This window comes from Ambystoma mexicanum, chromosome 7p (genome assembly GCF_040938575.1).
Source record: "Ambystoma mexicanum isolate Mex_15411 chromosome 7p, UKY_AmexF1_1, whole genome shotgun sequence".
NCBI lineage: Eukaryota > Metazoa > Chordata > Amphibia > Caudata > Ambystomatidae > Ambystoma > Ambystoma mexicanum.
The window spans coordinates 252,113,619-252,140,209 of record NC_090939.1 but is presented as its reverse complement, the minus strand read 5'-3'; the positions used below and the strand labels follow the sequence as shown (position 1 = coordinate 252,140,209).

The following is a 26,591-nucleotide window of genomic DNA, read 5'->3' as shown; positions in this document are numbered from 1 at the left end:
CCTATAAAGATTCACTCTTGCAACATATTGGGTCAGTAGGTAACTGTTTTGTTAAGAATCCATTTTAGTATATGTTTGGTCATTTTAGGTAGCCTCTCTATGCTCAAAGCAACAGGTATACAAACATTTATTATAAGCAACCCCATTATTCATCATGATTAAAATGCTAATATCATACAGAGTTCTGGCTTAAGGAGTGAGTCTAGCGTTTGTACAGCATGTGTGAACACATATGCACAGCATGTTATTCATGAAATTAACCACACTTCAGCTATGCATCAGTTGAGGGCAGGCAGCTGGCGACATATTGGAAGAGGGACCTCCAATTACAAAGGCAGAGCCAACTGTGAAAATCTTTCAGATGACATCTCTTTTCCTCAGTAGGAAGACCCTTCTCATGATGCTAGGGCGGTGTGGTCGCTATCCAAATAAATGATGAGGGGGGACTCTCCTCCTGGGGAAAGGGACGCTAGTCGGAGACACGGCTCCTTTAATTCCCAACCCCATAGACTAATGGCAGAGGCTAGATCTCCATTATTTGGAGATACATCCAGAACTATGTGTTATTGTATAAACTCCAATATTCTTAAGAGGACCAAGACGGAGGCAAGAAAAAACTTGAAAATGAAATAAAATGACAAAGCCGCTCAGCCAGCTATGGCTAATCGAACAGATGTTACGTTAGCACCAGCCCCGTTATATGAGGGCATTCGAAAAAAACAACGGAAGGCGAAGGCGAGAGCTAGACTATCAAACGCTCTAGGCGTTGAGAGGGGGAGAGATCCCTGGCGAGGCTGAGGCCTATCACAAGAATGATACGCAGAGCTGGAAAGACTTGGATGGCGAGTCCAAGTCTTCCACCGAAGTAAGAAACCCAGAGCAGAGGGTGTGGTGCAGAAGAATGCACAAGGGTTTCTAAAGCATGACCCCAGACGAGGACCATACGAGAAGTAGGCGCAGAAACCAAAGTTGGTGTTCCGCACAGAGGCAGAATGCCACAAGTAGTTGAACAAAGCTTTGCAGCTGATGGGCAAGCACACAGTCGAGACCGAAACAGAACGGCAGTTAGCCCCAGTCCGTCAACCTTTTATCATCGGTGAGACACCTGGAAAGCGCCTCGTCAGATGGCTGGCAGTCGGCCCAATGAAGGAGGAAAGAGTGCATGGCGGTGGCGTGACCTGTACTGGGTGCTCATGAGTTCCAATAACTACACTGAAAACGCTACCTCATGCCGGCTACAAAGAAGATGCAGCAAGCAGGGAGTATATACAGAATCTTGGTGACAAGAGGAAGAACATCAAGTTGATTACCAGTCCAGGTGAAACGGCTATCATTGCTCACGTCCCCAGCAGAACCAGTAAAGTTTTCCCGACTCCGGGAAACAGGTAACATGAGTTGGCAAAGTCTGGGACGGAGCCAAAGGGGATCTGAAAAAGAAGTATTTGTTACATCCAGAAACAGACAAGGCTGACAAACTGTAAATTAATTAAGCGTAACACTAACCTTGGCAAGAGAGAATAAATCTAGCAGAAGGTTTTCCAAAAAAACAAAAAAAAACAACTCCCCAGAACCGTATTAACGGTGTTACCTACTCGAAGACTGAAAGTGCAGGCAAAGTTCTCGTAAGAAACTCTTGAAAGGGCTAGCTCTCCACTGCGCTAACCACCGTGTACATTAACCTGAAAATGTGATCTTATTTATCAATCCAATTTCCTATTTTAATTGTCGTGGATCGGCAGCATCGGTTCATGATTGTGATTCTAAACACAATGTCCCTTGGATTAATGTGTCAAAAATATATGTGCCACACACTAAATACATAAAGTCTCCTCCTAATTTACAATGTAATCAAACCCAATAATAGATAAAAATCCGTTCTTTTCGATACACAAACATTCTTAACTATTCAGCCACTGCCAACATATGCTTCGACCTTGTAACCACAGGACTTTGTTGGGAGTTTATGCTAGAATTGTATAATGAGCCATAATTTGATTGACTAAGAATTGAGATTTGTGGGTTGGCGCAGAGGAATTTCATGCTGAGGATTTGACCATCGAACAATAAGAATATATCAATTCAACTATTGAGGGAACCATTTAGATTGACTTGGAGAGGACTTGAGGTTTTAGATCAGTGAGAATAGAATCAATAGTACAAGATATCATTCAGAATTTTTTTAATTTGAGCAGCGTAAACTCCCTGACGAAGACCTGTGGTTACAAGGTCGAAACACATATTGCAGTGGCTGAATAGTGAAGAATATTTGTTTATCGAAAACTGATTATTATCTTTTATTGGGTTTGATTACCTTCTAAATTAGGAGGAGACTATGTATTTAGTGCGTGCACATTGTGATGAAATATATTTTTTTGACAAAATTCTCGAAAGAGCCAGCTGACGAGAACAGAATTGATTTGAGGCAATCTTCAGCACGTTGCGATGCAGACATCAAGGGTACGTTTTTATGCCCATATCACAATATTCTTTAGTGTGAGCCCAAAAGTTCAAACCAACAAGAGTCTTTTGAGGAAGACCTCTATACTGCTATCGGTCGACACCTGACCCTGTCAAAAGCCAGTGTTACTGGGTGTTACAGTCTCTGGCACAACTAAAGAAGGAATTCAGGGAACATCTTCCTCGTCCGAGTGGGGATGCAGCAAGATAAATAAGAAAAGTAGACTTTTTGGAGCCTCGTCTAGAGAAATACCATCTGGGTTAAAGTCTACAACAAACATTGGGGAATATGCTAGGAAAAGAGAGTCAATTCTCCTAGCCCCATTGTGTGCCACATCTTTGCTTGAACTTTTATGAACTACCAGTTTGTCGAAAGACTTTACAACCAGGGGAAGGGAGTCACGCTACTCGATTGGAAGAAGACCATGTTCTTTTTGGACATTGATTATTGTAGCTATAGGAATAGACTAGCAGCCCTGCCCTGACCAAGACTCTGCCTTTTAGTTTGACTTCCCCGGATTTCCTGACACTTGCCTGGGTTTCTTTAGTTTAGGTAGGGAAACCCTGTTAGAGTTAGGGTTAGATAGGTTTTAATTTTGTCTCAATAAACGTTTATAGCAATCAACATGACACCACTTGATCAGTCTCATCATTCCTTGTCCCCACACAACCCACTAAAATGACTAAAAGACCCTGCTTGATAATGCCTCTAAATCTGGCATGAATTTCCTACAACCTTTGGTGTGTGGGAAATCAATTCCAGCATATGGGCGAAGGGGATTCTATAAAGCCATTTGCCCATTATGCATTTGTTTGTAAGCATGGGACCTCGAGAAATACTTTGTTAGAGTAGCATGGGTCCTGCAACTGAGTGCATCATTATCATTACTGAATTAAACGGGTGGGAAGAAAGCCCACAGTTTTGGTGCCCAGTCATGCATTGGCTAGTGTGGAGAGAGTACGTACAATGAAGGGAAACTACATGTAATAATAATAACAAGGTGTCTTATTACATAGCCCTTCATGCCTGATTCCTTCTACTTTTAAGAGCTGCAATACATGCGTTATTATTACCCCACTTTATGGTATTTTAGTGTCTGTGGAGGGCTGAACGAGTAAGTCAACCCTGCCATGGGATTTAAACATGTGAAGTACCTGCCGACTTCATGGCAGGGAGCATCACTTTACTCATGAGAGATCCACCTGGACAAACCGATAATTAATGGTAGCTTGTTACTGTTTGCATGGAGGATGAGCAATTTGGCTGTCAATCTCAGAGCCTGGCCAGTTCTACTGGTACGGTAATGAGGACAACAAAATAAAATGATATCTACAAAAGTCAATACTTCACAAAACATAAGAATGTGCAGAACAATATCTACGCAGAAAATAGAACTTTTTATCTTACATAAATAAATATTGACAGGGAAATTCCAGAAGTTTCAGTTGGTCAGAAATAAAGAAAAGGTGTGGTGATTTAGCAGAACACCAAGCACGGTTCCAAGTCTTTATAACGAATACAAAAATAACGAAAACTTTTCAATGAAATAAAAAAAAACTTTAAAAAGTCACTTTTTTGTCTTTTTTAATTTGGGGGTCCACCCAAGACACCCATTTCCCCAGCTTTATCACCCATTCCCCAACCCCCCGCACCACCCCCTGTATACTTTTTTAAAAAATCCAATTTTTTTTTCATGATTTATATTTCACTGTAAAAGCTAGTCATTATTTTTTTTTTGTTATAAACACTGTATACCCCGAGCACATATGCAACATGCAGGGAAAGCTTAAAGATGGTAAACCCAGTTTTCCTCCAAGGAATAGAAGATATTGAAATACAATGCAATAAGTCATCGTAATTTAAAATATGACATTTGGATAAACAAAGTCTTACAAAATAAGCAAACCTAAAATATGATTTTATCTTGAATGAGCTTTCACTGAAATAATTCAACAAAAATAAAATAATGATTGTCTTATGTTCAAAGAAACACCGGTATTTACAAACATAACTTTGCTCTTTCTAAAATGGATTAATGTCAAAAAGACTGGAACTAATTGTCAAAGAATTGTAGGTCTGATTGCAAGGCCCTTTGCAAATCTTTAAAAAAAGAGGGGTGAGGCGCGCACTCCAATTCCTGGTCAATATACTACCTGAAAAAAGAAAAAGAATAAATGGGTTAAATCCCAAAGTGTCCAATTCACTTGGTTAGATCCCAATTGTTGCAAAAATATTCACAGGGTTAGATCCCTTATGCTGCATTGGTACTGCTGTTCTCCTCCTTCAAATATTCACAGGGTTAGATCCCTTCTGCTGCATTTGGGCTGCCGTTCTCCTCCTCCTAGCACTTTCGTGTCCCAACACTCTTCAGGGAGGCTGTGTTGCCTTTCACTTCAGGTGAATCCAATTAAATTGCTAACGCAGTCTCTAAGAATTATGGGAGCTGTAGTGAAATCATTTGTTCAATTCAGGTGACCAAGGAAAGACTCCCCTCCAGGAGCACACATCTTACCCTTAGCAGGGGGAGGGGAGAAAACCATAACTATGATTCTCCACTGTAGGGAAAAATGTCCCCGGTGCTGCAGCCTCTGGAGTCCGGATCTCCACAAATTACATGTAAAACAAGAGGGGTGAGGAGCGCACTACAATTCCTTTGCAAATCTTACTCGCAGTTCTCAACTTATAAGTAGCTGAAAACGGTCAGTACAAGGTGTAAAGGATCTGTGATCAGGCACAAAATGGCTCCCGGAGGACTGATTTAGAACAATCCACAAGCCCTTGTCCCAGTTGAGTGTATTCCAGGTAGCCCTGATCACGTGAGCGAAGGGAGACCCCTGCAATGTGATCAGGGTGGAAATAAAGGAGGCTTCGCCCCAGAAGGGCTAGGCCGAGTAATACAGCAGAGCAGTTAGATGTGTTTTCTTTGAGCTCCCTGCTGTGTGTGTGAGACCGTGGATGAATGCAATATGGCATCCCTGAGCGCACCGGAGGTCAGATAACACATCACACTGGCGATGAGGATTTAGAGGCTACGTGTGCCCCGAGAAAAACTAAATAAATACTTAACAGCTTCGCAGATGCCAGAAAGGCCCTGTACTGAAATAGAGCAACAGGGATCCGGTGGAGAGGTCACAGTATACAGGAAAAGACACTTGCTGACCCAGAGACACAGTAAGCTGGAAGAAAAAAAAACATGTGCAAGGAGAACGGCGGGCCCACGCCAGCATGGCCAGCCCCCAAGCCAGCCCAACTATAACAGGCAGCAGCAGCGCACAGCCAAGGCACAACGCGTTGAGACTAGATAGTTATGACACCACGCAGACAACCTTTATGAGACCATTCAACCCATACACCACTGGGGCGGCCTTCAGATGGGGAATATGGCTCCAACAATTTGAACTGAACCTACAGGCCAGGAATATCATCGAAGGGAGAAGGAAACACACACTATTATTGCTGAATATTGGCACCTCTGCACTAAATCCGTTCAACATGCTTCCAAACAGAGGGACAGCAGATAAGTAAAACACAGCAAAAGCGGCGCTAAACAACAAGTTGAAGCCTGAAATGAACCCATACTACGAACGGTTCCAATCTTGCATGACCCGTCAGAAAGAAAAGGAAACCATCGATGACTTACACGCACAACTCAGGGAGTAAGCGTTAGCATGTGAATTCCCAGACAAAGACTTTTCTGTCCGTCTACAGATCACCAATGGTCTGTCATAAGAAAAACTACGCAGGGCAGTGTTGTCGGAGAGAAACATCCATTTGGACCGCATCCTAGCCATGGGGAGACTCCGGGAGCACACGGATGACAAGGTGGCGGTCATAGAAGCAGCAATGCAGATTACCCATCAACAACACGAAAAGGAGAAAGAAGTAGGGGCGGTCTGAGGTCAACAAGAGGAGAGGCGACCCACCAACACGGGACCAGGACACGCGTCGAGACAGGGTGACACATGCAAGTGGTGTGGAGCACCCTGGCACAGGGGAGAACCGTGTCCAGGTTTAGGAGTGACCTGTCAGAGGTTTAAGAGGCTCAATGACTTTGCAGCCGTATGCCTGAACCCCACACTACCGAGGGATCCAGGACAACATACCTCGAGCTGGCAACAGAGGAAGAGGAAAAGCGAAAGCAGTCGCCACCACGCAGAGATCGCCCAGCAGTAGCGACACAGAAGAATCCTCAGAAGAAGAAACAAGTGCATCAAGTCCACATGATTTCCGCGATAAAACCGACAAAGAACAATCAGTAAGGAAAGAAACCCAGGCGACCATCCTGCACCATCCTGTCTGATGGAACTCCCACCAAAGTGGTTATAGACACAGGCGCGACGGTGATCATAATGCCCATTCATACCTTCAACAAACTAGACCCGAAGTCGAAGCTCAAGAACAAATGAGCACAACCTTTCACATATGGGTGCAAGAAGCCACCACCTGTAGCAGGGTAATTCCGATCTGACCTGGTGCATAATGGAACCACATGCCGGACCAGGATATATGTAGTGGACGCAGGACTAGCAACACTGCTAAGTTGTCGTACCGGTGAGAAACTACACCTAGTGCAGTTCGCATTTAGCGTCAACCCACCAGAGATAGAGAGCCTCCTAACAAAACACCAAAAAGTATTCCAAGGAATAGTATGTCTCAGAGGAAGAACAATCAAACTACACATCGACCCAACAATTGAGCCCAAGGCAGTGCAGCACCGCAGAGTCCCTTTCCACAGGAGGGAGGCGGCCGAGAAAGAGTTGGAGAAACTGGAGAAGCAGGGGATAATAGAGAAAACATCTGGCCCAACACCATGGGCATCCCCCCAGGGTTGTCACCCAAAAACACAGCAACCCAACGCAGTGACGATATTCATTGACATGCAGCTACCAAATGTAGCCATCTGTCAAGAGTGACATGTCACCCCTACAATCGATGAGCTGATCATGGACCTAACGGGAGAGAATGTCTTCAGCAAACTCGACCTCTGGTCTGGCTATCATCAACTACGCCTTTCCCGAAAATCCAGATATAAAACATTTTCATCACATCTGGGACTACGAAGATACAAAAGGTTAAACTCTGGAATATCCTCTGCAGGGGAGGTCTTTCAGAACGAAATCACGAGAGTACTCAATGGCCTCGCCGGAACCGCCAACATCAGCGATGACATCCTAGTGTACATAACCACGACAACAGAACACCAAAAGCGCTAGCTGCAGTCCTACAATGCCTAGAAGAGTCCGGCCTCACGTTACACACAGATAAATGCCAATTTAACAAACGCGAACAGAATTATTTTGGATATGTGTTCAACTCAACAGGGTATCGCCCGACCTAGCCAAGGTTTCTGATATCAAAGGAGTAAATGCCCCCACATCGGAAGTAAGAAGCCTCATGGATATGGGCACTTACTGCGCCAGGTTCATCCCCGACCTAGCCACCATTGCAGAACCGCTGACAGAATTTACCAAGAAAGAGAAACAATGGGAATGGACAGAACAGCACCAACACGTGTTCGAACGCATCAAAGACTCGTTATCAAGCGCCACCAAAATGGCATTCTTCGACACCGACCGCACCACAGAACTGTTAGTGGATGCCAGCCCCGTGGGGTTAGGAGCTGTGCTCACCCAAGTGGACAAAGAGGGCACTATGTATCCAGTTGCTTTCGCCAGTCGAGCATTATAAAAAATAAAAAAAACAGAACTATGCCCACATAGAAAAGGAGGCACTGGAGATTCTATGGGGCTGCCGTCACTTCCGGGTATATCTCCTGGGACAACCAGCAAAAGTATTCACGGACCATAAACCACTTACACCGATTTTCAAGGGATAGGCACTGCACCCCCCAGCTCAGCTGGAAAAGTGGATGCTCCAACTGCGGCTGCTCAACATTGACGTTTCCTACAGAGCTGGGGTGGACAACTCGGCCAACTACCTGTCTCGCCACCCCTGTCCCGCCACCAAACAAGAAGAAGAACATGCCATTGAGACAGAGGAACATGTGTGCCACGTGATAGCATGTACACGTCCACGAGCACTAACGCTGCAGGAAATAGCAGAGGAAACGATGACAGTTGCCTGCCTGCAACGCACAATACAGACCATCCAGTCAGGACATTGGAAACATGATCTGTCCACAGTAGCACACTGCACCGCAGCAGCCCAGGAGAAGCTACAAGCACTATTCAGAATCTGGCACTAGCTAACAAGATCGGAAGAAGGCGTCATACTGGAAGGACACAGAATCGTCCTTCCAGAAACCTTGGAAGAAAGAGCACTAAAGTTAGCGCACAGTGGCCATCAAGGCATTGTGATGACCCAGAACTATCTGAAGTCAAGAATTTGGATGCCAAGGATACAGAACTGCGTAGCTGACCAGGTAGAAACCTGTGCGGCATGCCAGTCATCAAGGAGACTAGCAACCCCTGCACCCATAACAAGCGCTCCAGGAGCCAAACAAGTTGGGAGTCGGTGAGAGTGGATTTTTGCACTATCACGGGGGAAGACTACCTTTTCGTCCTAATTGACGAATTCAGCAGATACCCAGAGGTGGAGCATGTCAAGTCCACCGATGCCATGTCAGTCATAACCACCCTCGAGAAAGTGTTTGCCATACATGGAATACCAAGGAAAGTGAAAAGTGACAATGGGCCACCGTTCACCAGCCATGAGCTCAAGCAGTTTCTTACCAACCTAAACGTCAAACACCAGAAGATCACCCCATGCTGGCAGGAGCCAAACTGTGATGCCGAACGATTCATGGGATCCCTAAACAAAATCATAAGGATCGCAAAGAACCACCATCAACCCTGGTTGCCGGCAGTGTATCGATTCCCCCGAAAACACAGGCAAACCCCACACACACATCGACAGGAGTAAGCCCAGTGGTACTAATATTTTCACGATGCCGAACTACTGCTACACTAAAGCTGGGTGAACCAAGAACCAGACATACCGCTCATAGAAGAGAGACAGGGAAGACTAAATGAGAAGGAGAGTCAAGTTTGCCACGTGCAACACAGAAAACTACGGACAGACGACACTGTACTAGTGAAAACCAGAGCACCCCAGGAAAAGAGGACACTGACATACGAATCGTGCCTATGGACAGTGCAGGACTCCAATCACAGCATGGTGACCGCCACCCGAGGACAAGAAGTGGCGACGTGGAACGTATCCCATTTCTGTAAAGTACCAACGACACTGTGGAGAGAACCAAACCCTGAAAACACCAAGCGAGGATCCCCCAGTGGACTCTGATCTACAACCAAGGGTGAGCAACAATATATCCCAGCAAACAGACGCAGTGCCACCCCTCGACCGAGGAGTAGACCCTGTCACAGACCTTAATGTGACAGGACTACCAGAGAGCACACAAAAGATAACGACTCCGAGAGAAACCGCAACCCACGACCCGGCTACAAGGATATGTACTACAAGGCATCTACCAAAGGGGTCCTGAGGCGGAGGAGAAGCGGAAGAGAACCAGTAAGAGACAATAAGAATTTAGTATTTCAAATATTCCAAGTTTGGGAGGAATGTGGTATATGCCTGGTAGCCCTGATCAGATGAGCGAGGGGAGACCTGCGCCACGTGATCAGGGCGGAAATAAAGGCGGCTACGCCCCAGAAGGGCTAAGCCGAGTAATACAGCAGAGCACTGAGACATGTTTTCTTTGAGCTCCCCTGCTGCGTGTGTGAGAGCGTGGATGAATGCGATCAGACCTCCCTGAGGTGGGATAACAGAACAGCACACCAGCTTTCATTGATCCTGAAGCACCGGAGCATCACGTTTCAAAGCCCTGACATTCACACTGTCTGCCTGCCTCTGAAAGATGACTTTCTGGTTGCAGCACCAAGAGCTTCCTGTGCACGGGACACTTGATTTGGGCAGAGTAGCAGAGAGACTATGTCAAAAGAGGGGTAACTTGCATATGTGTGAGAGGGGCAGTTGTCTGTGAACTGTCTAAGGGTGAGAGATGTGGGTGTCTGTGAGCGTGTGTGAGAGCCTGATTGAGGTGCTGGAATCTGCATGTGCGTGAGGGTAAATGCATGTGAACACGCAAGTCTCTGTTTATGTGGAGAAGCACAGTGCAAGTGGGATCAGGGTGAGAAGGGGCCGGGTCCTAGGGCAAGGCTAATGTATTTGTTTCTGGGCTGTGATTTAAAGTGGCAGTGATGACGTGTATTGGTACCGTCATGAGAAAACTATAGAGGGGGGAAAAAGAGCAAAGGTTCGGATGAGATAAAACCTGTCGCCCCCCAGTCACTGGTGGGATCCCACAGTACAAAAAAAACTCAATTTCCAGCACTGGGAGCCAATGAATACTATTACTCAATCTCAGAGGAATGCTCACAAGGCTACAATTAGCATTTCCTCAGTTTCTGCAGAAGAGAGCTCATTATCAGATTTGATAGCATAAAAAGTAGAAACCATAAAAAAAACAATAGAGCCAATGTTATTTATCATCTGAGAGAAATTCAGATTTTGTTGTATAATTCTGGAACCTATGCTTTTCGTAAAATTGATTAAACAACAAACCTCCGGCATCGAGAACAATGTCCACTCCTAAACCGCCAGTTTCCTCCAAGCAACTTTCTGCAATATCAGCTTTTCGATTAGACACATCAATCACTCGTGCTGTGTGGGACATAGGTTAAAGTTAAAATGTGCCTGCATAAAGATTAATTGTAACAGCAGCTATAATAGTACACATTTAAATGTCTCTGAAAATATGCACATTTTTGCACATGCAATGCTGGCTAATACACATCACTGACCAGAACATCTTGGTTATTTTATTGAAGACACTTGCAGATTTTGATCAGGATGCGGTCTGCAGAATTGTATGACAAGGCTGCATTAGTACGTCATCTTCTTCTCAAAGCCCAGTCCTTAAGTCATGAATATGACCCCACCATGGAGACAGGCATCTCATTTTTCCATGCTCCAGTGCGATAGAGGCCCCAAGATTCCATATGCATAGGTGCTGCCTGGCAATGGGTAAGTACTGATTAAAACACCCTATGTATCTTTTTCATAGGGGGCCCTACTATGTGGGGTATATTGCTTCCTATCTAGCTTAAATGGAGGGACCATTTTGCCCCATGCTTTTACACTCACAAGCCAATGTGCTTTGCCATTTGCAGTGTGGGAAGTAGTACTGAATTTGGGAACATAGGTGCACATGCCCTAACTTTTGCAGAGTGTGGAGCGATAATGAATTTATTGCTGACAATGGATTTGATGTGGTCCCCTCTGAGGCATCCTCCCTGGTCGACTCAACTCTGGCCCCACCTCAAGTTTGGAAGCAGTCTCTGCCTTTGGTTGCAAAGGTAAGTTCCCCAGTCGTAGAGAGGAAGAAACAAGGGGCAGCCTGGCATTCCGGCTGTGACTTAAGCAAGAAGTGCTGGTTTCAAACGAGAAGTGAGGCAGGACAACCGATCAGCAATTTCAGCCGGCGTATTCTGGCTCTGGAACCATTTCAGCTGTGCAGTGTTTCTTCTAAGAGGAGGTGAAAAACATCTTCCTTTTTGTTGGTCAATTGTGTATTTTTTGGATCGGTGTTCCAAGAGAAGAAATCTGCAAAGCCTCATATATACAAGGATCATAACTGCCCATCTTCTTCTGATGTCCAGAGGAGAAGAAGGAAACTTAGCTATAAACATGGCATACATGAGATCTCTTTTTGAAAAAATGTTTTATTTTATTTCACACAGGTATAGCAGATATACAATCACTTCCAGACCACACTTAGTACACAATAGCAAAGCATCTCCTTAGTTATCGTAAATCGTTATTCAATCATTGCGTGATCATCATTGATTCTGTCCATAAGGTACTGTTTATATCTACACCAAGGGCCTCATCACGAGTCTGGCGATAACCCTTAAATGCGGCGGTGGCGCTGTTACCGCCGCAGTTAAGGGTCCGCCAGATCATGGCTTTGGTGGATTTGCTGTGGATTTTTGTGGGGGAAAATCCACAGCACAATTGCCGATTGTCAGCGTGATTACCGCCGGCGGGAAATCCGCCGGTAGTAATAGCGTGAATTTTCCCCAATGGGGAATGAGGAATTCCCGAATGGACCCAATGGGGAATGGGCAATAACCCTTACGCCAAACCCGTGATCCGGCACTAATAGTGCCGCGGGGTTTGGCAGTAGGGCTATTAGCGCCGGCGCTAATAGCGCAGGCGTTACCGCCCAACTCGTGATGAGGCCCCAAAAGTTTCTGGGTTGCACTGCAACATGCGTTCTATATATGTTTCTTCATTATCGTTTGCCCATAGCATATCTTTATCCCAGTCACTTTTGGTGGATGGGTTCTTGCTTTTCCACCTCAGGAGTATAGCCCTTTTAGCTAGTAGGAGCCCACGGTTCAGTAGTTTCCGCCACGTGGGATTCATCTTCCCCGTGGACCCGAGTAGGCACATCGTAGGCGATCTTTCAGTAGGTTGGTCTGCCATTTCGCCCAATGCATCAGATACATTCCCCCAGACTTGGGCAAGACCAGAACATGTGTAGGGAATCGGCACCTTCGCTCCCACATCTGGGACATGTACCGTCCGTTGTCGGGTATATGCGTCGCAACTTAACTGGGGTGTAATGTAGTCTATGTACAAGCTTATACCGCAAATTACATGACATATCTTTAGTCAGACCGCATATTTGTACCCAATGCTTGTCAGTGATTGTGTGTCCCAGATCCGATTCCCATATCTCCTTCGCTCTATGAACTATTGGGGGGCGGGTTGTGACTATCAGCTTGTATAGTTTTGAAGCCGTTATTTTAGCTGTCCTTGCTGTAAACATATACCCCAACCCTGGATGTATCGCTGGTTCTACCTGGAGCGTTTCCCACACCTGAACGATGGCAGATCTCATGCGCAAGTAGTGCATTTTCTGTTTTGGCGTGTCCCCCACTTTCTCCTTTATTTTGTCCCATGTTATAAATTTCTTATCAGGGTACAGGTCTCCGAATTCATTGATACCGCTGTCCCCCCAGTGTGAAGCAATCTCTGTGTCCAGTGAGAGGGCTATATAATGTGCACCCCAGATAGTCATGTTTGAATGGTACAATACTTTTGACCCTTGTGTATCATCAATTTTGGCCCAGGCCGTGCATGTTACAAGCACCAGGTCTGTGGTGTTGTAGCTTTTGGGACGTGCCACTGCTAATGTGTGGAGGAGCTTGTTCGGTTTCTGACCTAGGCCGGTCAACCTTGTGTGGGTAGGGTCAAGATTCGTAGTCGCCCATTGTGCCGCATAGTGGGCTTGCGCCGCTAGATAGTAAATCTCAAAGTCTGGGACTGCCAACCCCCCTGAGAGTATTGGTCGGTGAGCACCTGCCATCCCAGCCTCGCTTGTCCATTCCATACCAGTGAGGTGCATTCGGCCCTACTCTTCGAGAACAATATTCTACCCGGCCATATTGGGACAGTATTGACAGATAAAATAATTTGGTAGAATGATCATTTTGATGAGAGCGATCTTACCCATCATTTATATCGGTAGGGATTTCCAACGCTCCAGTTTAACACAAAGGGCGTTTGCTAAAGCTTCATAGTTCAGTGCGCAGGACAGCTGCGTTGTTCTGGCGACGTACACCAAGATATTTAATGTGGACTGGACTCCAGAGGACTCCATGGAGTTCAGTAGGCCGGGTGGTTGCGTCTGTTAGGGGGAAGATTTCTGACTTGTTGATGTTCAATTTAAGGCCAGATATCTCCTCAGCCGTCTGGACTGCTGCTAAAACCCTACTCAGATTGCGCTTGGGGTTCTTCAAATATAATAGTTTGTCATCGGCGAAGTGTGATAATCTCCACCCTGGCTGCTACCTGTAAACCGAGTTTGCTATATCTTGCCTGCATTAGGTCTGCTAATGGTTCTATAACCAGTGCGAAGAGCAGAGGGGACAGCGGACAGCCTTGCCGCATCCCTCCCTGCAGCTCCAACACCACTGAGAGAGTGCCGTTGACTTAAATTCTAGCATAGGGGTGGGTGTACAGGATCTTAACCCACTTTATGAAGTTGTCGCCGAACCCATAGTTTCTTAGGACTCCAAATAAAAACGGCCAGTAGACCGTATCGAAGACCTTTTGCATATCTAATGCAATCGCTACCCCCTGTAGATCTTTCTGAACCGCTAGCAATACATTGTAGCAAGCTGAATATTTGTTGCTGTGGATCTGCCTGTTACAAAGACCGCCTGATCCTCGTGGACCATATAAGGCATCAAAGGCGTCAGCCGTGTTGCTAGAATCTTGGTGAAGATCTTAGCGTTAGTGTTTATCAGCAATAGTGGTATATACGAGTTTAAACAGCAGGGTGATGACAGCTTCTCTGGTGGTCTCTGGGAGTTCACCCTTTTCTTGTGCTTCTATCCAGACCGCATGTAATTTGGGGGCAAGGTGCCCAGCAAACGCCTTGTAAAATTTGGCTCCTAGGCCATCCGAGCCCGGGGCATTGCCATTAGGCAATGTTTTAATGGCTTCCAGTATCTCCGCTACCGTTATCGGTTCTTCGAGCGCATTCCTTGCTTCAGGAGACAGAAGCGTCGTCAGTATTTTTGCCAGATATTGATCTATGTCTAAGATCAAGTCTATGGCTGTGCTTTGGGGAGAATATAGACGCTTATTGAAGTCCTAAAAGGTTTCTTCAATCTCCGCCTGTTCTGTGGTTACCACCCCATCCGATCGTGTTATACATCGTATGCACGTGGGTCCTCGTTCACTCCGTACCATCTTCGCCAAAAGCCTACCTGGGCGCTCCTGCTCTCCATATCGTCTAGCTGTAGCGGGTCTGTCAAAGTAGCAGACTTCTCGGTCTGTGTTTTCCTGAATTCTTCCACCTGGATTTTAATACCCAGGCCCATTCGTCAGGACAATTGATTAACATATTGCTCTTGCAAATCAGCGTTCTCACCCTCACGCCGCTGCAGTTCCCTGCGAATATCTCTCAACACCCTGAAATCTGTCAACATCGCTGATCCCCGTATACACACCATAAAGGCTTGCCACAGCATCGCCTGGGTCTCCACCGTGCCCTCGTTATGCTCTAAATACTCCTCAATGTGTTGGGTTAATGCTGTTTTATATACCTGGTCAGTCAGAGCGGCGGCCTTGAATCTCCATGGAGGTCTGTGTATTTTCATTTCTGGGATCATTAACATTATTTGTATGGGGGAATGGTCGGAGAACGTTCTAGGATGGATCTGTGTTTCCGTGACCCACCCCACGGTACTGTGTGATAGCAGCCAGACATCTATTCAGGAGTGCATATCGTGCACCGAGGAATAGTATGTGTATGCTCGTTTTGTGCCCTTTAGGGAGCGCCAGATCAGTCATGTGGGTCAGTATCATGTGGGCAGCGTTGGTGAGAACCCTTGGTTGGTTAGATGTGCGGTTTAGCTATGTACCAAGAATGGTATTAATATCGCCTCCGCATAGGTGAGCTGTGGGGTATTTAGCCAGTTTCCCGAACAATGTTGAATAAAACCCTGGGTCATCGATATTCAGGCCATATACGTTCATGAGCAGTACCTCCTCCCCCCTAAATTTACCATGTACCAGGACATAGTGACCGTCCTGATCAATCTCAGTGTTCTGACTCGTGAAGGGAATGGAACTATGTATCAAGGTCATCACGCCTCTAGCCAGAAATGAGTACGATGTGTAGTAGCGCTGAGGGCCCCAGCTGGGAGCCATCTTCGCTGCTTGGTGGTCTAGAAGGTGGGTTTGCTGCAGGAAAACAATTCTGGGGCCCAGCCTGTTAATGCATGCTACGATTTCCCTCCTTTTTATCGGGGATCCCAGCCCGCTGACATTTCAGCTCAACAATGCGATGTTGTCTGTGGCTCCCTTAGCCATGGTCGTGTACTTCCTTTAGGGATTTTGCAATGTGTCTTTGTCTAGGTGCGTTTCCATACTTTACCTTCAAATGGATTGTGTCCTCCAACGTATTTCTCATCTTAGATGTATTCCATCCACCTTTAGCTGCTTCGGAAATTTTTCTGCCGTGCGTCGATGTCGTTGAGTCGATGGTCCCTCGAAGGTGCCTCGAGTAGTTCTGTGACGCAGTTACTGAAGATATTCGATATATCCTCGTCGTTGACCCCGACTATGACCCCGCAATCGGGATTCAGAAAGTGTAAATCCTGCGGTTCGAAAATGTCCATCACAGACCCGGACCGGGAAGGTCTGTGGTGTCCCGGTGAAGGCCACGACATGGAGGCCTGTACAAAGCTTCAGGCGATGACGGGGAAGGCTTTGCGAGAGAGGAAGGGAAAACTGACCGAAAAGCCTCTAGCGAGAAATCTCCTCTACACGAAAGCTTCGGTCTAGGTCTCGAAGCGATTCTTATCGCTCTTTGACTGACAAAAAAAGGAGCCACCAGTCCCCTTCCACCTCGTCCCCAGACGAATCCCCAAAAAGAATGAAATGCCCCACAAAACATTCTTCCTCCGAAGAGTGGAAGCATTCAGGGTAAAAATGATGGAGGTGTTTGAAAAGGCTAAGCCTCGGTCCTAGCCTTCTTCGGAAGCCGGCCAGGAGTGTTATCGTTCCGACACTCACGCACCCTCGAGCCCGGGTGATCGAAGGAGGAAGGATCAGGAACTCTCCAGGACGCCGAGCAAGAAAGACCGCTAGAGTCGAGTCGACCGTTCGAGGTCACCGACGCAGTCTGAAACCCGGCACACTTCAAAGGGTAAGTCTTGAAAGAGCGCCTCGATGCCCTCGAAGCCAGCTCCGTCAACGACCGCTATTTCGTCGGAGCCATCGACGCCTTTGTCGACGTCGACACCGAAGCCCTCGGCGCCAAAGATTCAAACAAAGGCTCCAACTCAGCCAAATCAGCCAGAAGCTGTCAAAATAACAGCAAAAGAGAAGGCTGCAAAGGCTATAGTGCCTTCAGGTTCCATTAGTACGCCTCCCCCACCTCGCCCAGAAAGGATTTTAAACCTCTTCCAAGGAAAGAATTTTTCAAATCCTTAACTTCAGTTTTTGAAGAACAGGAGAGGTCTGATGAGGAGAATGTTCCCTTTGGACTGGAATATGGCAGCCAAATGTCCCAGAATGCCTGATTTCTGAGGAAAGCAGGATGAGGGACCTGGTAGAAACCTTGCATAATGCAAGTGGTTTTGATACTTCGCCTGAAACAGATTTTAGCAGGCCAGAACCAGTCCCTCATACCGTCAACTAATGACAATGGTGGTCGAATACTTAGGATGGGCTAGACCACCAACTCAGTTCATCCAGGATGATCTGACCGATATATTGGATCATGGTCCCACCAAAGATCCGATTTTACCCTTCAATGTAGCCTTGCAAAATAGGGTGGCCAAAAATTGGGAGACTCCGGATTCTATTCCTCAGGTGAATAAATGCGTTACTTCAAAATACCACCCTTCCAGTAGCGACTCTGGCTATCTGTCTAAACACCCTACTCCCCAGAGTCTGGTGGTCCAGGCAGCCACAGCTTCAAATAAGGTGGCGGAACATTCTATCCCTCTGGATAGGGACGAGAAGCGTGTGGATGGTTGGGTACGCAAGGTATTTTCAGCTGGGAGTATGGTGTTAAAAATCGGCCAACTGCAAATGTGCCTTGGCAAAATTTTCATACACTCTGTGGGAGTGCATTTCAATGGCGGCAGAGCACATACCAGAAGGGGATGAAAGGGAAGGATTCCTAGCCATTGTTAAAGATGGAAAGGAGGCCATGCAGGAATCCCTTCAGTCTGGATTGGACACTGCAGACAGTGTGAGCAGGTCCATGGGCACTAGCACAGTAATGCGCAGATTTGCGTGGTTACGTAAATCGGGTTTCGCACCAGAAGTGCAAAACCATCTTCTGAACATGCCCTTTGATGGGTCTCACCTTTTTGGCAACAAAGCTGACGAGAGCCTTGAGAGGTTGCAGACCTCAAAAGCAGCTGCCAAGTCTTTAGGAGGTGCTATTAGACAACCTCAGCCTTGTTGTGCATCAGGACAATCTTGGAGGGGGCGATCCTATCGTTACTACTCCTCATATGGAAAGGTGAGAGGAATGGCCAGTCAGAGGGGCCAGAGAAAGGCCACTAGTGGCGGACGAGGAAAACGTGCAAAGCCAGCTCCAACTGCAGCCTCTTTGCCATCAGCAGCCGCAGCAACTGCCAAAAAAACACTTTGAGGACTTGCATCACAAGACACCTGTGGGTGACAGGCTGTCACAGCATCTGCAAGAATGGTGAGCCATTACTTCAGATATTTGGGCTCTAGAAATAATAGCCCAAGGTTACTGCCTTCCTTTTCTAACTCAATCTCAAAGCAATCCACCAGCGATGCACCCTTTGAAGTTTCCAGAACCGCTCCTACAGCAGGAAGATCTAACCCTGCTGGAGAAAGGTGCTATAGAGCCAGTACCTCTACCGAAAAGGAACAAGGGATGGTACACTCCCCTTACTTTTTGATCCCCAAAAAGGACAGAGGACTGAGACTCATCTTGGACTTAAGAGGCTTGAACAAGCTCCTCAGGAAGGACAAGTTCAAAATGGTTACTCTTTCTCAGATCCTTAAGGCCCTTCAACTTCAGGATTGGTTGGTGTCATTGGACCTCCAGGATGCTTTTTTTCATGTGCCAATTCATCTCAAGCACAGAAAATACCTGAGGTTCGTAGTTGGTGACTCACACTATCAGTTTTGAGTCCTGCCATTTGGATTGACCTCCGCCCCGAGGGTCTTCACCAAGTTAATGGTAGTGGTGGCAGCGCACCTCAGGAGATGGGGGATTCACATCTACCCCTACCTGGACAATTGGTTGATCAGGGCACGTTCCACAAACTGGGCTTCTCCCTCAATTTCAAGAGGTCACAAATTACACGTTCCCAACAGCTCCATTACATAGGGGCTGTTTTATATACATCCTTGCGAAAGAGCTTGCCTCCCAAGTCGAGGTCTTAAGACATTCTTCAGATGGTTTCTAAATTCAAAAATGCCCAAAATCTCCAGGCCTATGACTTCTTAAGGTTGCTCGGCCTCATGGCATCCTGCATCTTCCTAGTGCCAGAGGCTCGCCTGAGGATGAGATCCCTTCAATGGGCTCTAAAGGCTCAATGGTCCCAGTTCACAGGTCAAATGATGGATCTTCTTCAGATTCCGAACAAGGTTTGGCAGGATCTTCTCTGGTGGACTTGCACAGAGAATATCCTAAAAGGAGAACAATTTTGCAAACCATGGCCAGAGATTACAGTAGTGACGGACGCCTCACTCATGGGGTGGGGAAGCTCATGCCAACGATCTGACAATCAGCGGTCGTTGGTCTCCATCGGAGTCCAAACTACACATCAACCTTTTAGAGCTGAGAGCAATCAGACTAGCGCTGAAGGCTTTTCTACCATCTGTCAGAGGAAAGAATGTCCTGATAATGACGGACAACACAGTGGCCATGCATTATCTAAACAAAAGAGGAGGCGTAGGGTCACTACCTCTGTGCAGAGAGGCAATGCGACTCTGGTATTGGGCAATTCATCTAGCCGGGGAGGAGAATATGATGGCGGACGCTCTGAGCAGGCAGAGCACGGTGTCCCACGAGTGGGAACTGGCTCAGGAAGTCCGTCAAAGAGATCTTCGCCCTTTGGGGAACTCCTCAAGTAGACCTGTTTGCAACCGGAATCAACTGGATGTGCGCAAGGCATTGCTTAAGGGAATTTCCCCCGAGAGGAGCCCTAGGGGACGCGTTCGTGGTGGAGTGGAACTTCCCACTATTATACGCGTTCCCTCCGATTCCCGTCATTCCTAGGTCATCAGGAGATTGAGACGGTTCAGAAACCGCATGATCCTAATTGCCCCGGATTGGGCCAGGAGAACGTGGTACCCGCACCTTCTAGACATGTCCATCTGTCCTCCGTTACGTCTTCCTCAGAGAGAGGACCTTCTCTCAAATGGAGGGCCAGGTTCTCCATCCAGAGGTCAAGACTCTCAACCTTCATGCTTGGTATCTGAAAGGCTGAGATACAAGGATTGGGACCTTCCAGATGACGTCATGGAGGTTTTCCTTTCGGCAAGAAGGCCAGCAACAAAATCTCTATACCATTGCCGTTGGAAAAGTTGTGCAACTGGTGCAGAGAAAATAATGTTGATCCTTTTCTATGTCCCATTCCGGAAGTGCTGTCCTTCCTCTTGTCCCTAGCACAAAGAGGTCTAAATGTTGGGATCATTAAAGGTTATCTTGCAGTGCTTTCCATTTTCAAGCGCTCTTCGGAAGAATGCTCCTATTTCAAAATTCCATTAATAGTACAATTCGTAAAGGGACTCGCCAATGTGTTTCCTCCTTACCCCTTCCAAGTACCAATTTGGGATCTTAATCTGGTTCTAAAATTCTTAATCTCTGCCCCCTCTGAACGCCTGCACACTTGTTCCTTAAGATTACTAACATTGAAAACCGCTTTCCTAGTTGCTTTAACATCTGCCAGAAGAGTGAGCGAATTGCAGGCACGGTCTTCTGGGCCACCCTATACTGTGTACCATAGGGACAGAGTGATATTAAGGGGTTAAACCCTCATTTTTACCTAAAGTTGTGTCCGATTTTCATTTCAATCAGAAAATTATTCTACCCGCATTCTACCCTCCACCTCATCCTAGTAAGGAGGAGGAAAGATTGCACAGGTTGGACCCGAGAAGAGCTCGAAGCTTTTACATTTCTAGGCTTTCCAAGCTTAGAGTGGATAATCAACTTTTCATTGGCTACACCGGAAGGAAATTGGGTCAATCGTTGTCAAACCAAACCATAGCACGTTGGAATGTGCTTTGCATTTCAGAAGGCTACAGATTGGTGGGAAAAGACCCACCAAAAGGCTTAAGGGCCCATTCCAAAGAGGCATTACCTCTTCGACAGCCCTTCTAAGAGGTGTTCCCATAAAATCCATTTGTGAAGCAGCAACTTGGTCATCAGTGCACACCTTTTCAAAATTCTATAGTCTGGATGCTTCCCAGTCTAAGGAGCTTGCTTTTGGTAAAGCAGTGCTATATTCCACCATATAATGGTATCAAAAATCTCCTCCCTCCTCCAGAGAGTTTTCTATACTGCTTTGGGAGTCTAAAATGAGGAATATGTTGGAGGACACAATCCATTCGAAGAACAAGTTACTTACCAACTGGGTACGTTCTTTCAATTGGATGTTCCTCCAACGTATTCCTCATCGCCCTCCCATCCTACCCCTCTGTAGATTTTCCGGGTTATTGCCACTTCAACTCTTGCAAGGTTGATACCTGACTACCGGCACAATATACACAGTAGAGCAAGAGCGGGAAAAACATAACTGAGGCCAACGGGCGCCGCGCGTGCTACTTGTATACCCGATGATGTCACCCTCGACGGAGGCCTTCGAGGGACCATAGACTCGACGACATCGACGCACGGTGCCCTCTGCTGAGAACATTATTACGAAGCTGCTAAAGCTGGATGGAATACATCTAAGATGAGGAATACGTTGGAGGAACATCCAATCGAAAGAACGTTACCAGTTGGTAAGTAACTTGTTCATCTGTATTACCTGTGTTGTTTTAACTTTAACTCCCCCCATACCCAGCCTTCCCACTCCCCCATCCTCATAGCTCCCTGAACTTCAACTATGTATCCCACTTCACCTCCCTCCCTTCCCATAACCTAGAGGGGGTGTCTGCTGCGACGGTCTCGGCTTGTTGCTGCATTTACTTCCGGCATATCTTGTAATCATTTGTTTCTCGAACCCATTTTAAACACTTGGGGGCACCCATATCTACCATACATCGACATAGTATGCCATTAAAAATTCATATAGGGACATCACCTTTCTGATATCTGTCATCTTCTTTCGTTCTGGCATCGCCACATCTTGTGACGGAGCGGATAGAGAGTTCCGTTGATTCAGTTCTCAGCTTCGCTCGCCGACTGTTGCTGGGGTATGGGAATATTAGCCTCCACAAAGCTTGCTGCCTCCTCTGGGAACGTGAAGAAACATGTCTTGTTTTGGTGTTGCAATCGCAGTCTTGCAGGTTACAGCATAGCATAAGGGACATGGCGATTGCGCAGTAAAATTCTTGACCCCTGTGAACGAGCGCCTCTCCTGCTGGACTGCTAGGGTGTAATCCGGAAATATACGGACAACGGTCTCCCATCGTAGTTCCTGTTTGTCACTTGCCGTTCTAAGCACTAGGTCTCCATCTCTAGTTCATTAGCCATACGATGATGGGTCTGGGGTATGCTCCAGGTTTGGGTCGAGGCGCCAGCGTTCTGTGGGCCCGTTCCACGACAAACATGGGTCACCATCCCGGATCGCCAAGCAGGTCTTTCAGTAGTTTTTCTACAGCAAGCTCCATAGGCCCCTTCAGGGCCTCCTCCAGGATGCCGATAATTCGAATGTTGTTCCGTCGTTGTTAGGGAGAATTCTCAGGAATGTGCTAATTTCCCTTACCTTTTGAGACCCCCATCAACTTTGCTGGATTTCTAGGATTTAATTTTTTTACCTGGGAAGAGTGTGAGCCTTTTTTCCCACTCTTCCACGTATTTTGATGTGTGTTTTACATTTGTGTTCTTTGGTTATGGAGTTTTAAGACTCCATAGGCATCAGTACAGGGATGTCTTTCAGACTTCCCAAGTTTAAAAACCTTCTCTGGCCTGACTGTCTCCCAGAACATGTAAAGATAAATTGGCTTAACTAGTCTCTTTAAATTTACAGACCCAGCACACACTATCTTCCTATAGAGTCCTGGAGGGTTAGCCTAGCTTCCCCCGAGTCAAAACACTCATGTAACAGTCAAATGTTACCCTTTCCTACTTTAAATGGCTGGTGACAGTGGTTTAGATCAAACCACCATGATTTTTCCCGACCACGAACAACGGTAGCTAAAAATTGGGTCAGCCATGTTTTTCAATATGGTGCCCAAGACCCATCTGTAAAAACAAACGACTTTCGCCATTTCTTTTAGGAAAGGTCCTTCTTGTGTTTGTCTCTGCGCGCCAAACCAGGTTTGGTCCCTTTGTTTGTTGGCCTTTGGTAGGCTTCAGTGCTGAAGCCCTCCTCTGGCGCCAGGGTGTCTGGGGTGGACAGGATGTGAGGGAGGTGCCCAAACCTCCATGTGCTTAGTCTCCTAGGAGACCTGAATGCACTCTGGCGTGATTGGCCGGCTGGTTGTCCGGCAAGGACAGCCACCCTGCTGTGTGAGTGACAGCCAGGCTGGAATTAATGGGGGAAAACTGTTTAAAAGCAGGTCTCTGGGACTTGGAAAGCAGAGTCAACCACTGGAATGAAAGAACCGAAGACGAGCTGAAGGAAGAAGACTGTTGCAACTCCTGGACGACCGGTGACGACCTGCTGCAGGTCCGAATTGCCTGAAACTCCATTGACAGAGAAGCCCTTCAAGGTTAACAAACTCAAGGTGTTAACTCCACCCTTAAGTTTGGTGGGAACAACCAACTCGTAAGCCGCCTGGACACCATCCCCTCCTAGTCGAATGTTCTGCAGAGTGCTGTGGAAAACCGATAGCCAGTGGGAAGGATACCAGTTTGTGGTTTTTAAGGCCACACACCTTAAACCGACGTTTTGCTAAACTTGTGGCCTCATCCCTGGGCAGTGCAGGAACCTCCCAACGTCCTCCTTGTCCCCACAATTGAATCTCAGGAACAGCGAAATCTGCTTGAACTGCCAGGAACAACTGCCTCAGCTACAGCTCTTCTTCATTTCAAAAGGTACGGTGCAAACGCAGTCCGGAAATCTTTTCGGCCATCGCAAAAGTTTGTGGAACTTTCCCAACTTCGAAGGCTTGTCCTTCCCTAAACATTTGTCTAACTTTTCACCTAGCCAAATTCTTTTAAACTATGTGGCAAAGAGTTAACCGTTTACTACCAGAACTGTGCTAGCCTATACAAAGACTCTGAACCATTGACTTTGGCCCAGGCCTATGAACGGAATTACTGGTTATAGTTTACTGAAACCCTTTGCCCTACCTATGAAAGTATTTGTGCTACTGATTCTTATAACCTTGTCTTTTTACCCCTTTGAAAAAGTACCTGAAGTGCCATTTTGCTCCCACTTCAGGGAAGCTGAACTTGTTCAGTTACTTAGTGGTTGTGTATTTGTGGTGTATTAATTATATTATATTGAGCTGCTCTTGACAGTGTAATGTTTTCAAACTGTGTAAATAAATGTATATTCTTTTACCAAGAAACCTTGATTAAGTGTGTATTTGAATCACTGTATTTGTTGGTCCTTTGTGTAACTTGTTCTACTGCTCACTTAACTCTTGAGATAAGTCTGGCTGCTCAGCCACTGCTACCACGTAACTGTGTAGTACAGGCTTGTACCAAAGGTAAAATTGTACTGATACTTGTAGTCTTAATTACATGTAGTGTTCCCAAAGGGTACTGCATGTGATTCTGCCTAACAGTTGTGACCAGGCTTCTAAGTCTTCACATTTCAATTTCACAGATCCTAGATCTTCGTCAGCGTTGTCACAGTGTTTCGTAGCGTTTCTAGTGAGTCCTCGGTAGTGCTGATACGAGTCTCGGCTTCTGTAATGCGTCCTGTGGCCTTCTCTAGCTGATTTTTTATGGTTGCCAAATTTGCCGTGATCCCATCCAGTTTTTCGTTAAGGGCTGAGAAGCCTTGTTGCATCGCAGCGAAAACTGCCTGTGAGTCCATGGTTGTTGATAGGGTGGTGGGATTAGCTTGCAACGCCTGTACTGAAGACATGTCTGCTCCTGCCACCTCCTTCATGGCTGTGGTGTATTTGTCAATTGTTCCTTTACCCTTCTTTGGGCCCGCAACTCTGGGCATCGTCAACTTTCCGTATCCCTGTTTGTGACACTCCTTACAGTTCAATTTTGCCCAGTGTGGTTTGCTTGCTTGTTTTATGTTTGTTCTAACTTGCAGCATGGGCTGTGCAGTATGTACGATACAGTTCTGTTGTTGGTTCTTCCGTGAGGGATTGACTATTGTGGTTGACCAGCAAGTGCTTATTGTCCGATGGTTCCCACAACCTGTAAGTGCCACCTCCACCTTATCTCGCTGGGTGGTATGAGAGACAAGATTCCCGCTGATTCACACCTGGGTCTGGAACGTGGTAGTGGTGTGTATTATCTCTTCTCCATGGGAGGGTGACTGCAGGCCCACTCTCTCTTAACGTGGGGCTTTTCGGATGACCCACACCAACGCTGTGGGTGTTCGAGGAGTTGTTAGGGGAGCCCTTCTTGTGGACTCCCTTAATCCTGTAACTAAAAGTCCTAGGAGGGGGAAGTACTCCAGAGTGTGGTGTTGTTGTCTATGCAAGGATCGCCCAAACACAACTTCAAATGCTGGGGGTGATGTGCAAGATGTCATGGCCTGCGTTACACCAGGAGCATGGGCCCTTCAGCATCATGTCAAGTCCCCCTCATGGGCATTCTACGTGTGCCGTTTACCACCTGTGCACGGCTGTTGCTCCCTCCATACCTGTGCTGCCCGGAGGCTGCACTGTTGCTCCGTGGGAGATCTATTAGTCAGGTCGTGGCCTACTGCCAGGGGGCTCTTATCCAGGACTGTATCCCTCCACTTTTCGCTCACCGTGTGACCACTCTCTTTGGTACGTAACGTTCGGGAGTCAGCCCCCGCCTGATTAACACTATAAGGGGTACTTGGAGTCTCTATACCTTGGCAATCAGGATTTCTCTTTAGAGCATGTGCCCGGTGAGGTCCCCTTTTAAGCGTCCCTGCGGTGGCCCGAGGTCCGTAATCTAACACATCCCAGGCAGCGCAGGGCCAATTGAATGTTTCTCTGGTTGCGTCTCAGCCACAGGCTCCCTTGGTCGTAGCCCGTGCTCGCGCGGCCATGGAGAGCAGGGCGGCAGCCCACAGCCACGCCACTGCAGCCGCTGTAGTCCTTCGCACCGAACGCTGCCTGTGCGCCTCACCGTACAGTCGCCCTGCAATGCTCCGATCTCCTGCAGGGAACGTTCTTTGGGGTCAGCAGGCGCTCAACGGTGTCCCAGAGCGCCCGCGACCGTTGCGAGTAACAGGGCCCGGGTGTCTCCGTGGGCACCGATCACCTCAAGTTCTGTGACCGTCGCTTGGGCTCCTCCTCCTTCACCCTTCCATGGTGCGTTGGTGTGCGAGCTCTGCACTGTGGAATCCCGCAGGCT

General features: G+C 47.0%; 1 protein-coding gene across 3 annotated transcripts in view; it reads right to left on the bottom strand.

Moving 5' to 3' along the window:
* CRYZL1 (crystallin zeta like 1) overlaps window positions 1–26,591 on the bottom strand; it is a 653,866-nt gene that overhangs the window by 63,335 nt on the left and 563,940 nt on the right. For 2 of the 3 annotated variants that reach the window (XM_069636228.1, XM_069636229.1), the window contains one exon: window positions 11,003–11,101. The exons of the other annotated variant lie outside the window; for it this stretch is intronic. In XM_069636228.1, the coding sequence (XP_069492329.1) occupies window positions 11,003–11,101 (99 nt within the window). The remainder of the gene's footprint in view (window positions 1–11,002; window positions 11,102–26,591) is intronic. 3 annotated transcript variants of the gene reach the window in all.